This window comes from Camelina sativa, chromosome 14, assembly GCF_030686135.1.
Source record: "Camelina sativa cultivar CO46 ecotype springtype chromosome 14, ASM3068613v1".
Classification (NCBI taxonomy): Eukaryota; Viridiplantae; Streptophyta; class Magnoliopsida; order Brassicales; family Brassicaceae; genus Camelina; species Camelina sativa.
In genome coordinates this window covers 32,013,074-32,026,954 of record NC_141893.1, presented here as the reverse complement: position 1 = coordinate 32,026,954, position 13,881 = coordinate 32,013,074, and the positions used below count along the sequence as shown (strand labels likewise).

Sequence of the window (13,881 nt, the reverse complement as noted above, 5' to 3'; positions counted from 1 at the left end):
AAATGTTTTAGTGGTTTTAATTATGTTTTTTAGCTAAATTATTTTTATGAAATTCAAAGAAACATCTAACATTTAAAATGAAATTATCTTGTTTTGGCTGCAAAACTAGATTTTGTGGTTTTAGCGGAAAAACATAATTTTGCAGTTTTTGGTAGGAAAACGAGTTTTTGCGGTTTTGGAGGGAAAACATAATTGTACATTTTTGGCGGGAAAGCGAGATTTTGTGATTTTGGCGAGAAAACATAATTTTGCGTTTTTTTGCGGGAAAACATAGTTTTGTGTTTTTGGCGAGAAAATGAGTTTTTGCTAATTGGCTGGAAAACATAATTTTTACGTATTTTGGCGGGAAAACAAGATTTTGCGGTTTTGGCGAGGAAACAAAATTTTGGGTTATTTGGCCAAAAATAAGTTTTTTTTTTTGCGGTTTTGGCGAGGAAACAAAATTTTGGGTTATTTGGCCAAAAATAAGTTTTTTTTTTTTTTGCGGTTTTGACAAGAAATATAATTTTTGTAATTTTGGATATTTCTGAATTTTTGTTGAGTTTCTTTGTTAAAGTAAACAAATTAACATAAGTTTCATTAACGAGTAAAAATGTAAAGTCAATAAATTTAACGATTATAAGAATATAATCTAACAAAGTTAGCGCATTACTTAACGAGGCATTGTTGGAAACTTTTTTGTTATTTTTGTTTACAGTTCATCATTGTTTTGACATTTTTTTCTGTAAAAATAGTATCCAAAAAAAATATATATATATATATATATATAAAATATGGATAGTTAGTATGATTATGTTTTGGTTTATATGTAAATATAGATTTATATATAGATAGATTAATTTTTTTATTTTATTTTATAACATATATTGTTAAAATTCTAGAAAAAATATGACTTGAGATTGGAGAAAGTAGTAGGGAGATAAGTGGAGAAAGTTGGAATTTATAAAGACCTATGGGGAAAGCGAATTTCAATACTTGATGGTTAGGTTAAACTGATTTTAATATTTACTTATTTTAAATGTATTTTTTTTTAACTGAATAAAACAAAATAAAAGTAACTATTGACGGGTAATTTGAAAAATATCTTTCAAGATGATACAGATAATGCTAGTAAATAAACTATTTGTTTTGCTCAACTATAACAAGATGATAAAATGTGAAAATTATACATTTAAAAGAAAATTGCATCATAAATAAATATAATAAAACTTTAGAGAAAGAGAGAGAGAGAGAGCGTGTGTGTGTAAAAGACTTGAGTTTTCATCTTCTTCTTTTTTTTGGTAAAAGACTTGAGTTTTCATCTTCTTCTCCGACTGAGACGAGACGAGACGACTACGATTAGGTATCTTGATTCAATGGAAGCTTTCTTTCTGGGGATACTTATTCAAATTCTTGATCTTTAACGCAAATATGTCTGTTTCTGTAATTTTTCAGCGACGAGTCTACTTCTCCGACGGGACGACACCACTGCGATTAGGGTTTTTCTGAAGCGCAGGTATGTATATACGATTGTGTAGTTGATTGTTTGTGTGCGTGTATATATATATATGTGGAGGATAAGAAATTAGTATTATCAAGAAGGACAAAAATAGTGTTTTTTATGCCTGCTTGTAAATCGTGTTCAGATTCCTGTTCTTGTCTCTGTTTCTTTTTTTTGTCCTCACGATTCATTTGAAAATCCGACTGGATTCTGGAAAAGACTTTGTTATTTTGCACGAATCAGGCTCTGTGATTGTTTGCTTTCATTGTCTCTTTGGTGTATTCGAGAAACTGCTTATATCTGCTTATATAGATGCTTATATCTGCTTATATAGATGCTTATAGATGCTTATATAGATGCTTCAATTGCTTGACCTTGTAACCCCAATATCTCAGGTTTCCATGTCTAATCGAAGAAGCAATATAGAAAGGTGGAGGCAGAAGAACTGTTAAGGATACGTCCGTATCATCTCATTACCTCTCCAATATATTGTTTCCTTGTACAGAACTTTACATATCTAGCTAAACCTAGTCTCCTCTACTCGACTTATGTATATATACTAAGATGTAATCCCTTATGTGAAAGATGCAATACATACAAAGCTTACATGGTATCAGAGCTTATCGATACCCTTCTTAAAATTTTCTTTTAAATCTCTGCAGCCGCCTCCTCCTCCTCTGTTTCTTCTTTCGTGTTTCTTCCTTCTGTTCTCATCTTTCCCATTCTTCTTCCTCTAATTTCAGTCTTCTCTCAGATCTAATATTCTCGTCATTTCTCCATGGCTGCAATCGCTGAAACAGTTGACACACAAGGTCTCCTCAACATCAACATGATGAACATCACTAAACTCACATCAACAAACTACATGACATGGAGCCTCCAGGTTCACTCCCTCCTTGACGGCTACGATCTTGCTGGATATGTCGATGGCACTTCCGTTCCTCCAGATTCCATGCTCACTACCTCAGATCCGCCTACTCCAAATCCAGCCTATGCAACATGGAGACAACAAGATAAGCTCATCTTTAGTGGGCTTCTTGGTACCCTCTCTCCCGCCTTGCAGTCCCTGGTGTCTAAAACCAAATCTTCTGCTGAGATGTGGAAGACAATCTTTGCCACCTATGCTAATCCAAGTTGGGGTCACATTCAACAACTTCGTCTCCAGATCAAGCAAGCTGTTAAAGGTGACAAAACCATTGATGAATATATGCAATCTCTCACTACTAGATTTGATCAACTTGCTCTCCTTGGTAAACCACTTGCACATGAAGAGCAACTCGAGTACATCTTTGGTGGTCTTCCAGAAGATTACAAGACTGTCATTGATCAAGTGGAGGGTCGTGAGACTCCACCATCGATTATTGAGGTTCATGAGAAACTCATCAACAAAGAAGCCAAGCTTCTTGCTGTTGCTCTGTCCGCTGTCACCACTGGACCCACTTCTGCTCATGTTGCCACCAATCGGTCATCTCACACCTCTGGGAAGCAGTCTTATCGTCCTCACCAACCATGGAACAACAACAACAACAACAACAAGTATCGTCATCAATACTCACGGCAAGATACTCGTATGACCAGAGGCTATCAAGGCAAGTGCCAAATCTGTGGTGTGTTTGGGCACAATGCCAAACGGTGCTCTCAGCTTCAACAACAGCCACACTTTGGCTCTCAAAGTGGTCTGCTTCTGTCTCCCTTCCGTCAGTGGCAACCACGTGCAAATCTGGCGGTCGGACATCAACAACCAACAACCTCATGGCTCCTTGATAGTGGTGCTACTCATCACATGACAAGTGATCTAGGCAATTTGGCGTTGCACCAACCATACCATGGTGACGATGCAGTTCTCATCGGCGACGGTTCTGGACTCCCGATCTCTCACTCTGGTTCATTGTCTTTACCTTCTTCCTCCTCCTCTAAACCTTTATCCTTGACCAATGTTCTTTGTGTACCAAATATCCATAAAAACCTTATTTCCGTCTATCGTCTTTGCAACACTAACAAGGTCTCTGTTGAATTTTCCCTGCTTATTTTCAGGTGAAGGATCTGATGTCGGGAATCCCGTTACTCCTCGGCAGAACTAAAGGCGAGCTTTACGAGTGGCCGGTCTCACCATCTACCATCAAATCCTATTTTGCTTCCTCTTCCACAAAACCATCTCTCCAATATTGGCACTCACGTTTAGGCCATCCTTCTCATTCTATTCTCAAAACCGTTGTTTCAAATTTCTCACTTCCGCATTTACAATCAGATTCACAGACCATGTTGTGCACTGATTGTGCTATCAATAAAATTCATAAACTCCCTTTTTCGCAATCCTCTCTTCTCACCACTTACCCTCTTCAAATCATCTTCTCTGATATATGGACCTAACCAGTTCTCTCAGTTGATAACTTCAAATACTACCTAGTGCTTATAGACCATTATACATGCTATACTTGGATATATCCTCTCAAACAAAAATCCCAAGTTCGCGACACCTTCATCAACTTCAAAGCTCTCATTGAAAACAAATTTGGCACACGGATTGGCACTTTCTACTCCGACAATGGCGGTGATTTCTTAGCACTCCGGTAATTCTTATCGAGCAATGGCATCTCTCACCTCACCTATCCACCACACACCCCAGAGCACAATGGAATCTCTGAGAGAAAACACCGTCACATTGTTGAAACTGGGCTATCTCTCCTCACTCATGTTGGACTACCACACAAGTACTGGACTTATGCATTCTCTACTGCTGTCTATCCCATCAACCGCCTCTCCACTCATGTTATCAACATGGAGAATCCGCTTCAGAAGCTGTTTGGCACGGCACCAAATTACGACAAACTCCGCGTATTTGGGTGCTTGTGTTTCCCGTGGCTCCGTCCCTACACCAAACATAAACTTGAAAATCGTTCAACTCCGTGTATCTTCTTGGGATACTCTCTGACGCAAAGTGCTTACATATGTCTTCAGCCCACCTCTGGTCGTATATACATCTCTCGCCATGTCAAGTTTGATGAACAGAGCTTCCCGTCGCGATCTCCGTCACAGTCACCAGCAGTCTCCACACCACCAACCTCTCCAATTCCTCAACCCTCTGCTGTTCTCATACGATCTGACAATTCTCCATTTCCATCTACCCTCCATTCACCACAGCCACTGTCACCACTCGTAACGCCGCCGTCACCGCTGCCCGGATCTCCGACGTCAGACCATCACCAGCCGATAATCAAGGAAACCGTCAACAATACAGGTCATGATAGTGTTGTCAACGCCGATCTCGCACCAACCCGACCAGTTACCCAACAAGGCCAACTCAAACAATATCAACGCCGTAAACCCACTTCAGGCCCAAACTCGAAGGCCCATTCAAATCCATCAACTTCAAACCCAAATCCAACACCTCCTACTAACCCAACTCCAACCATACCTACTCAACCCGTCCAACAACCTCTCGCTGCTAATCAACACCCGATGACCACTCGCTGGAAAAATAATATCCAGAAACCAAAAACCAAACTCAATCTCTCTGTTGCTCTATCCCGACATATTCCTCCTGAACCAATTACAGTGAACCAGGCTCTAAAGGATCAAAAGTGGAGAGGAGCTATGTCAACTGAGATTGATGCCTTCGCACAAAATCAAACACTTGATCTTGTCCCTCGTCAGCCTCACTTTAATGTTGTTGGTTGTAAATGGCTGTTTAAGAATAAATTTCTCTCTAATGGTTCTCTTGGCAGGTGTAAGGCGCGATTGGTTGCAAAGGGTTACTCTCAACAACTTGGCCGAGACTATACTGAAACCTTTAGTCCCGTAATCAAATCCACAACGATTCGTTTGGTGCTCGATGTTGCTGTCTCCAAATCGTGGCCAATCAAGCAGCTCGATGTGAACAACGCCTTCCTTCAAGGTACTCTAGAGGATGAAGTGTATATGGAGCAGCTGCCTGGCTTTGTGAACTCGGATTTCCCTAATCATGTTTGCAGGCTTCGGGAAGCAATCTATGGATTAAAACAAGCCCCCCGGGCATGGTACACTGAGTTGAAGAATTATTTGGTGAGCATCGGTTTTGTTAACTCTCTCGCCGACACATCATTGTTCGTTCTACAACATGGACATGACTATGTCTATCTCCTTGTCTACGTAGATGACATCCTCGTCACAGGTAGCAACAACGCACATATTCAAAGGATCCTCAACCTTTTAGCTGAGTGCTTCTCTGTCAAAGACCCTGAGGATCTCAACTATTTTCTTGGACTTGAAGCACATCGCACAAGCAAAGGTCTCCATCTATCTCAGCGAAAATATATTGTGGATCTTCTTCACAACTATGACATGTCCACTGCTAATGCAGTCAGTTCTCCCATGGCATCATCGCCAAAACTCACACTCACCTCTGGTACTGCTCTCTCGGATCCCACTACTTATCGTAAACTTGTTGGTAGTCTCCAGTATCTTGCTTTTACAAGGCTTGATATAGCATATGCGGTTAATAAGCTCTCTCAATTCATGCATCGCCCTACTGATGTTCACTGGCAAACAGCCAAGAGAGTCCTCCGATACCTTGCTGGCACACCCACACACGGAATCTTCTTCTCCTCTACCAACCCACTCTCTTTACATGCGTTCTCTGACGCAGACTGGGCAGGGGATTCCCATGATTATGTGTCAACAAATGCCTACATAGTCTATCTTGGTCGAACTCCCATCTCTTGGTCTACCAAGAAACAGAATGGTGTTGCTAGATCCTCAACTGAAGCTGAATATAGAGCCGTTGCAAACACAGCTGCCGAGATACGATGGATATGCAACCTTCTGACAGAGCTTGGGATCAAACGAAGTGCTCCTCCGGTGATATACTGTGACAATGTCGGAGCAACATTTCTCTGTGCTAACCCGGTATTCCACTCACGGATGAAACATATCACTATTGACTATCACTTCATTAGAGATCAGGTTCAGAACGGTCTCCTACGCGTCGCTCATGTGCACACAACTGATCAGCTAGCTGATGCACTTACCAAACCTCTACCACGACACCAGTTCCTATTACTACGAGGCAAGATTGGAGTGACCCCCGCCCCTCCATCTTGAGGGGGAATGTTAAGGATACGTCCATATCATCTCATTACCTCTGCAATATATTGTTTCCTTGTACAGAACTTTACATATCTAGCTAAACCTAGTCTCCTCTACTCGACTTATGTATATATACTAAGATGTAATCCCTTCTGTGAAAGATGCAATACATACAAAGCTTACAAGAACATGCTGAAGCATTTGGACCCGATGAGAGGGACGGAGAACGGCTTCTTCTCTCTGATCATGCAGTTTCCCGGTAATATCTCTCAGGTTCTCACCTTGCTGGATACCGAACACGAAAAGGCTTCAGCTGTTGAGAACCAGCTTGATCGCTCCTGCTACATATGGGCAATTGAATCTGCCAAGAAACGGTTACAAGAGCTCGACAAGATCCATCTTGAAGGACTTAGCCTCTACACTGGCACTATGATTGACAAGGAACACACTGACAAGGAAGGCACCACCATCATCGAATTTCAGCCTTTCCAACCCATAGAAGTCTCTCTTTATCAGTTTGGTGATTTCTTTAATACTGAACCTCTCCATCAACAACTCACTCCTGCTGAGAAATATGGAATTCTGGTGATGGATAAAAGAGGGGTCATGTTCACATCATTGAGAGGCACAATGCATGAGGTACTGTATGATTACACTTTTCCTGTGGAGCTTCAATGGCCATATGGGCAAATTCCAAACCGTAGATGTCTTAAGGTAGTGGCAGGTTATGCAAACCAGTTTTATGATGGTTCATTCACGGGAATAATAATTGCTGGTGAGAGTAGTTTTATGTCTTCGTTGAATGGAGAATTCAACCGCTTCCTTGCAAGTAGAATTTTGAAAATGGTGGAAGTAGACTATGGCGGGTTTGATGGTTTCAATAGAGCAACTAATTTGTCATCTGATGTCCTCATAAAGCTTAGGTTCACCATAGAGAAAAAGATGCTCCAATATTTTTTCCATAGGCTTAGATCTGAGGATGGGATGTCTTTTTTGGGGCTTGATGATTCACTGAAACAGATCTCTGATGATACCATTGCTACCCTCATCGTTTGGGAAGATTTAGAGGTTATGGTGAGAGTTATGAGAGATTCTTCAGGTAGAAGGAAAGTTGAAGTGTTGGGAGAAGAATCAGAAGCAAGAGATGAAGAATGGACGGTTGTGGAAAAATCTATTTCTCTGCTCTATTGGCTGGCTAATAACCATACTCGACATCCTTTCAGATTAGATATCATTACTAACAGTACAGCAGAAGGTATGCAATTTTGTAAGGCGTTTAATGGGATAGGAGGGCTTTACTGAACAAAAGGAAGGATGATGGTGATGATTCTCATAATGGTGATGATGATGATGATGATGATGATTTTTGGGATGAGTGACAGACCATGAGAAAGCAGGGGAAGAGGCAATTTTTGGTATCAGAGCTTCCACGGTTGTGACCCCTTTCTTTTCTTCTCTTTTATCTCCTTCTTCTTCTTCTGTTTCCTTCATTTTCGCCATTAATGGCTGCTGCAACATCAAATATATTCGGTTACATATCTTTAGGACTCTGTTATTCCTGTTTGTATAGTTCCAGATCTTTTGGAGTCTCTCCTGATCTTGTGAATATCAAGGAAATTCATAAAGTTTCAGATAAATAAATTGCAATTAGTTTTGGTTTGGTTCAGTTTTATCCTGTTCTTGTTTTTTCTTTCTCACCCCTAATTACAAGACCAAAGCCAAAAATGTAAACCTAAACATTTCTTTTTAACAACTTTGATCCAATTACTTCTCAGAGCTCTGTAAACTGACTTCTAACACCTCTGAGAAGCTCCATTACAGCATTGTTGTGAACACAGTCGAGATTTTCGGTATGAGTTAAGAACTTTCATAAGAAACAAACACAAGCCGAACAGGAATAAGGGTGTAATAATGGGAAAACGTACTCTAGTGAATCACCATTTCCAAGCTTTACATAGGTTTTTTGTACTGATAACATTTCCAAGCTTTACATAGGTTTTTTGTACTGATAACATTTCCAAGCTTTAATGGGAAAACGTACTCTAGTGAATCAGCATAAGAAACGAACAGGAATAAGGCTGAATGTACTGATAACATTTCCAAGCTTTATATAGGTTTTTTGTTGTCTTGGAATCACCATTCTTGTACAACAGGAACACGAGCAATCGTCATATGTTGGCTCCCAGAACCTAGACACAAAGATTGCCATATTACTCGTGGTAATAAGGATCAAGGTTACCAATGTTTCTCATTTCTCTTTCTTTGGAGACAAGAAGCAGACGGGGCAGATTATTCTTCTGAGTCGATTTAATCTTGCAAGTAAGGATGTCACCTTCACAAAGTCGGTTTGACAGATCCAAAATATCTCTCCCATCATTTGAGTAGCCCTCTTTCAAAAGCATCCCAACTAAACCGCAGGCTAGTACGCATAAAGCTTTTCCACTCCTTACTCTATGAACAGTGGCCTGCATAATTCTCCCCTCAGTGATTGTTTCACCCGAAATCATAGATAACTCTTCATATACACTTGGCTCTCTATACTGTCTCCGCCAATCCTGGTTGGTTATGTCAACCATTACCTGTTCAACCATCCTACACCAATCGTCTCGGTCAAGAAAGTTCTGCAAAGAATGAAGGTTCCAAGACAAAATCTCCTTACCTGGGCCGCAGAGAGTTGCGACCATTGCAAGTGGGTTTGTGTGCTTTCATAAACTTTAGGAGACGACCCTGATCCTTCTTAATACATTGCTGGGTGTCAGCGGAATGGATCCTGCATGAAGCACATCAAGCAACTCTCCAAATGAGTCCAGCATCACAAATGTGGTTGATGGATCTCCAGGTCCCCAGCAACATGCCAGAACCCTCCTAGGTGCAGCATCCTCAGGTTTGTGCTTTGGGTACGGCCCTGCAGACAGACACTTTGCTCCACAAAAGCTGTCCATACTCTGAGAGCAACCGAACCTTTGCCCTCCTAGTTAGCAAAAGTCTTGCTTCTTTCTCCATTGAGAGTAAATTAAAATCACCAAGTGCTTCCTCCAGTATCAGTTGAGCACACTCACCAGCGCTTAGAAAGTGCTCACTGCATTCGCTAAGTAGCGTATTCATGCAGTTTTCTGGCAGCTTGAAAGATACCTGAAGAAGGTTATCCTCTTCTGCCTTGTCAAAATGAGGAGCCATTGTGTACCCTGAAACATGCTCAACGGCTTCCCACGCAACCACTTGACCACAGAAAGCTGATGGAAAGAATCAATAGCCATATCACCAAGCGGGGTTGGGCTTACTGACACTAGTGCATTCTGCATATAGATTCGACGAACATACTTTCTGACGGATGGCTCAAAACTTAACTCAGTTGCTGCAGACACAGAGTTGAGAACAGCTTGGGAATGTTCAAACATTGCAGACACATCATCAACTTCTATCTCTGTTTCTGCGTCTTTAAGAAGTGACTCTAAGAGAAACGGATGAGACTCCTCTTGTTGTTGGTGGGAACGTTTAGAATAGTAGCAAGCAAGCAAAAAAACTTTCCTTTCCCGAAGAAGGAGCCACTGTCTATCCAAGTCCTGAATCATCCACAAGACCTGCTTATTATGCCACACTACTTCCTCAGGATCAATGTCGATTTCAAACAAGCTCCGGCACTGTTCCTTCCGGTGCATAGCTATAAAGGGTATCTCTAGTTTCTCCACATGATGCAACACCAAAAAGTTTGCGATGTCACCCCTGTCGATCCGTTCATGGTCAGATTCTTTAAGTAGAGTTGTAAGTTGAGCATATATCCAATTGCTTTCTTTCTTCCTCATATGGTCCAATTGAAGACGGAATCGGGTGGTCTTTACACATTAGTCTCTCAGGAATATCATCAGCATCTGGTCCCTCCTTCGATCTCCTCTTCTTCTTCTTCAAGTTGTCATCTTCTCCCTGCTTCAAATTCCTCTTCAAATTGTAGATAGATGGTCACTTTCTTATTTCGCAAACAACAAATTCTCGAAATCGATCCGATAGTATTAAATTTGCCCTAGATACACTACTGCAAACCCGTTCAATTCTGATGGTTTTACAATCTCTCTATCTATCTCTGGCGATTCTTCAAATCGATATCATACTCTCTTCTTTTTTTTTTTTTTTTTTTTTTTTTTTTTTTTTTTTTTTTTTTTAAATCGACAGCATACATATTTTCTCAAATATATAGATAGTTTTTTTTTTTTTTTTGGTCGGCAGAAATTATTTTTTGATTTTACTTTTTTTTTTTTTTTTTTTTTTTTTTTTTTACATTCATCTAAATCCAATATCAAAATTTCCAAAATCTATTGATTATTATTACTATTATGAATTATCTTTTCTTTTCTTATCTTCTTCATTTTTATTTTTTTATAATTTGTTTTCGAGATTAAAATTACTGACATCAATATTGGGTTATTGTTTTTTTTGTTTTTTTTACAACTATATTGGGTTGTTGTTGTAAAAATAATGTTGTTGTTTACAAATAGACTGTTTGAAACAGTCAAACATTGATTCTGTTTCAAAGGAGGTAAACACAAAAGGTTATTACATGGAAAATCTTGACGATGAAAGAATCTTGTGATATTTAGCTACACTTTGTGATCCAGTTCTTGTATGGTATGATTATGACTTTTCTTTGCTTAAATCTTCGTTTTACACTGACTACATTGAAGTTGCCATCTTTATTTTGCTGGCTGGGATACACAGAAAGAAGTTTCTTATTGTAAGAGGCTACAATAAGTCTTGAGACCAGATAGATCTCTCCTTCCGGATCCCTCGCAGTTGAACTTATAGTATGCTTCAAAATCAAAGGGGTTAAAGAGGCGAGGATACTCGGCATCGACCATCTCATCCGGTGCACTTATCAAATCCTCGGTGCTTGGCATAGAGAAAAGTCCAGCCGAGTACCTTGTTTCTGTCCCCATCCTCACCACATGGTGAACCGCAGATTGCACCCGGCCGTTCAGCAGTACCTGAAAACATCTTTAATTATCATCATCTATTGAAAAGTATAGTAGAGAGAAAAGTTTGGGACTCACATGCAAAATACTTCCACCAATGACGAGGAATGAAGAATCTTGAGAAGGGTTGGCTTTGATCCAGTGGCTACCGTCTTTGGTTTTCACCTCTAATCATCCGTCTGCTACATCGTTCTGGCAAACTATGGTGAGAACATTTCTATCTGTGTGAGCCTCCATGCCTAGCTCCTCCTCTGTCCTCTGTATTTCATCATCCGCATTAGGCATTTCGTCGATTTGAGACGTTCGTCTATGTAGTTTTCATCGATCTCGAAACTCTCCATAACCATTCTCCGGATCTTGAAGTCCAGTTCTGATACATTCTTGGTAAACGACAGAACCGTGTTGCTGAAGAAACAGAACAAATTCTCCCCAATTCTTTAGAGTTTTGATCTGTTTTTATGAACATCCTAATGAAAGAAGCAAATATTTTAAAGATCATAAAACCTGAAGTTCTTGTTGCCTTGAGGCCAAAGCTTCTGAGTAAAGGCTTTGACGTTCTCTTCATTGTCTGCAACGTCAATACCCACTCCTTCATAAAGAGGATTTGTAGGATTCTGACCGACATATCCTTTGTACTTTACTTCTGACACAGTTCTCTGTTTTGTCTCTAAAGGTAGCCGGAAAAGATCCTCCGAGGCCTCAAACACCGCCTTTCGAAGCTCGGCAGTGACTTTATCAAACAAGGCTTCGAAGCATCCGTATACTTCCAGAGCTCTCCGCACATCACCGCTCACCAAATCCCACTCCAACAGTTCCCGGCTTTAGATCTCGGCTCGTGAAATCAATGACCGGGAGCTTAAGAGCATGTTTGGTTTCCAAACTCATTATAATTTGTTATGCTCACAAAGCTGTTCTGGTTCTTCTTATGACCAATACACTTAGCTTAAAAAATAAAAAAAATAAACTTAGCTTATATATATTCTGAAGGGTGGGTGGGGAAAAAAGAAGTAAACAAACAACAACTACACGTTTCGTATGTTGTGACAACACATTGCTTTTGTCTGTAATACAGAAACGTAGAAAGACTAAATTAAATTGTCTTTTATCTTTGTAATATAAAAGTTCAGAGCAATTACGATAAGATCAAATCATTGAAATAAAAAAGATTTAGAGTGAGTTTTCTTTTGTCTTTTTCAAAATTCCCTGAATAAGGATTTTGTGAGCTTATCATAACATGTGGATCAGTGGATAGATTACTTTACATGCAACTCAGAAGCAAAATCAAACCATTTTATTTTTAGAAAGACATTTATTTTAATATCCTCAAACCTCACAGTTAAGTCCTGAGAGCAGATAGGTCTCTGAGTCTCTCCTTACGACTTCCTCAGTGGTGGTGAATTGAAGTGTGCTCCGCGCTAACCATCTTCTTTGGTGGATTATATCAAATCCTCTGTTTTCAGAACAGAGTAAAGTCCCGCTGAGTGCCTTGTATCTGTTTCCAGCAGTACCTATGAACCTTTTGAAAAATATCGTTGTTTCTTAATCTCATAAAAAAAAATATAGGTTTTATAAGAACAAGTGAACAAGTGGTATTTTGAAGCACAACCATTCTTGTTATAAATTTGTTTTGTATGGTTATGCTTCAAAATCAACAGGCTTATACAAGTGAGGATGCTCGGCGTCAACCATTTCTTTCTGTCCATATATCAAATCCTCTGTTTTTGGAACAGATAACAATCCAGCTGAGAATCTCGTATTCATCCCACTCCTCCTCATCACTCGGTGAATACCACCATGCAACTCCCACTATAAAGCTCTTAGTTTTAGGTTTTGACTTGTATAAGCCTGTTGATTAAGAGTGGGAGTAAGAGTAAGAGTGGTTTCCAAACTCATTATTGTTCTCTCAAAATCTGTTCCCTTTGTGCTCATATCTAAGCTTTTGAAGGCTACTAGGGTTAGATCTTAAGCATTGTTAATTAGTAATACCATAAATTCAAAGTCTTGTTCTATATTTATTTTCGGAAACACTTGTACAACTAATACAGAAAGACCACAATTTTGGCAGTCTTGTTATAAATTTGTTACGTTTGTATTATTGAACGACCATTATTTGCATGCATTATGCATTGTTTTGTAATATATAATTGAAGTTTACAAAAAGTCTATAGTACATTACACTGTATAATACACCTAGTATAAAGTATAAACTATACTGTATAATAATTAATACATAAACTCATACAATATAAATTTTATATTTTGCTCATAGGAGTTATTAAATACCTTGAACAACACAAAACAGAGACAGAGAGATCAGAGAGTAGAAACAAATCTGAATGCATGCAGAACCATAAAACATTTTGCCTAGTGTCC

At 39.5% G+C, this 13,881-nt stretch overlaps 1 protein-coding gene and 1 pseudogene across 1 annotated transcript; one reads left to right on the top strand and one right to left on the bottom strand.

Annotated features, from left to right (window-relative positions):
- Positions 1-1,252: 1,252 nt before the first annotated feature.
- LOC104778211 (eukaryotic peptide chain release factor subunit 1-1-like) lies at positions 1,253-8,210 on the top strand. The gene is made up of 4 exons (XM_087483340.1): positions 1,253-1,342; positions 1,435-1,495; positions 1,876-1,927; positions 6,731-8,210. Exon 4 carries the CDS (start codon positions 6,734-6,736, stop codon positions 7,844-7,846), a length of 1,113 nt encoding a protein of 370 aa, XP_087339466.1. The 5' UTR covers positions 1,253-1,342; positions 1,435-1,495; positions 1,876-1,927; positions 6,731-6,733; the 3' UTR covers positions 7,847-8,210.
- Positions 8,211-11,158: 2,948 nt separating this feature from the next.
- On the bottom strand, positions 11,159-12,419 carry LOC104778209 (putative 2-oxoglutarate-dependent dioxygenase AOP1; annotated as a pseudogene).
- Positions 12,420-13,881: the final 1,462 nt, after the last annotated feature.

Bases quoted from the DNA above. Each gene is read 5' to 3' on its own strand.
- LOC104778211 (XM_087483340.1), top strand. From the start codon at position 6,734: ATGCTGAAGCATTTGGACCCGATGAGAGGGACGGAGAACGGCTTCTTC.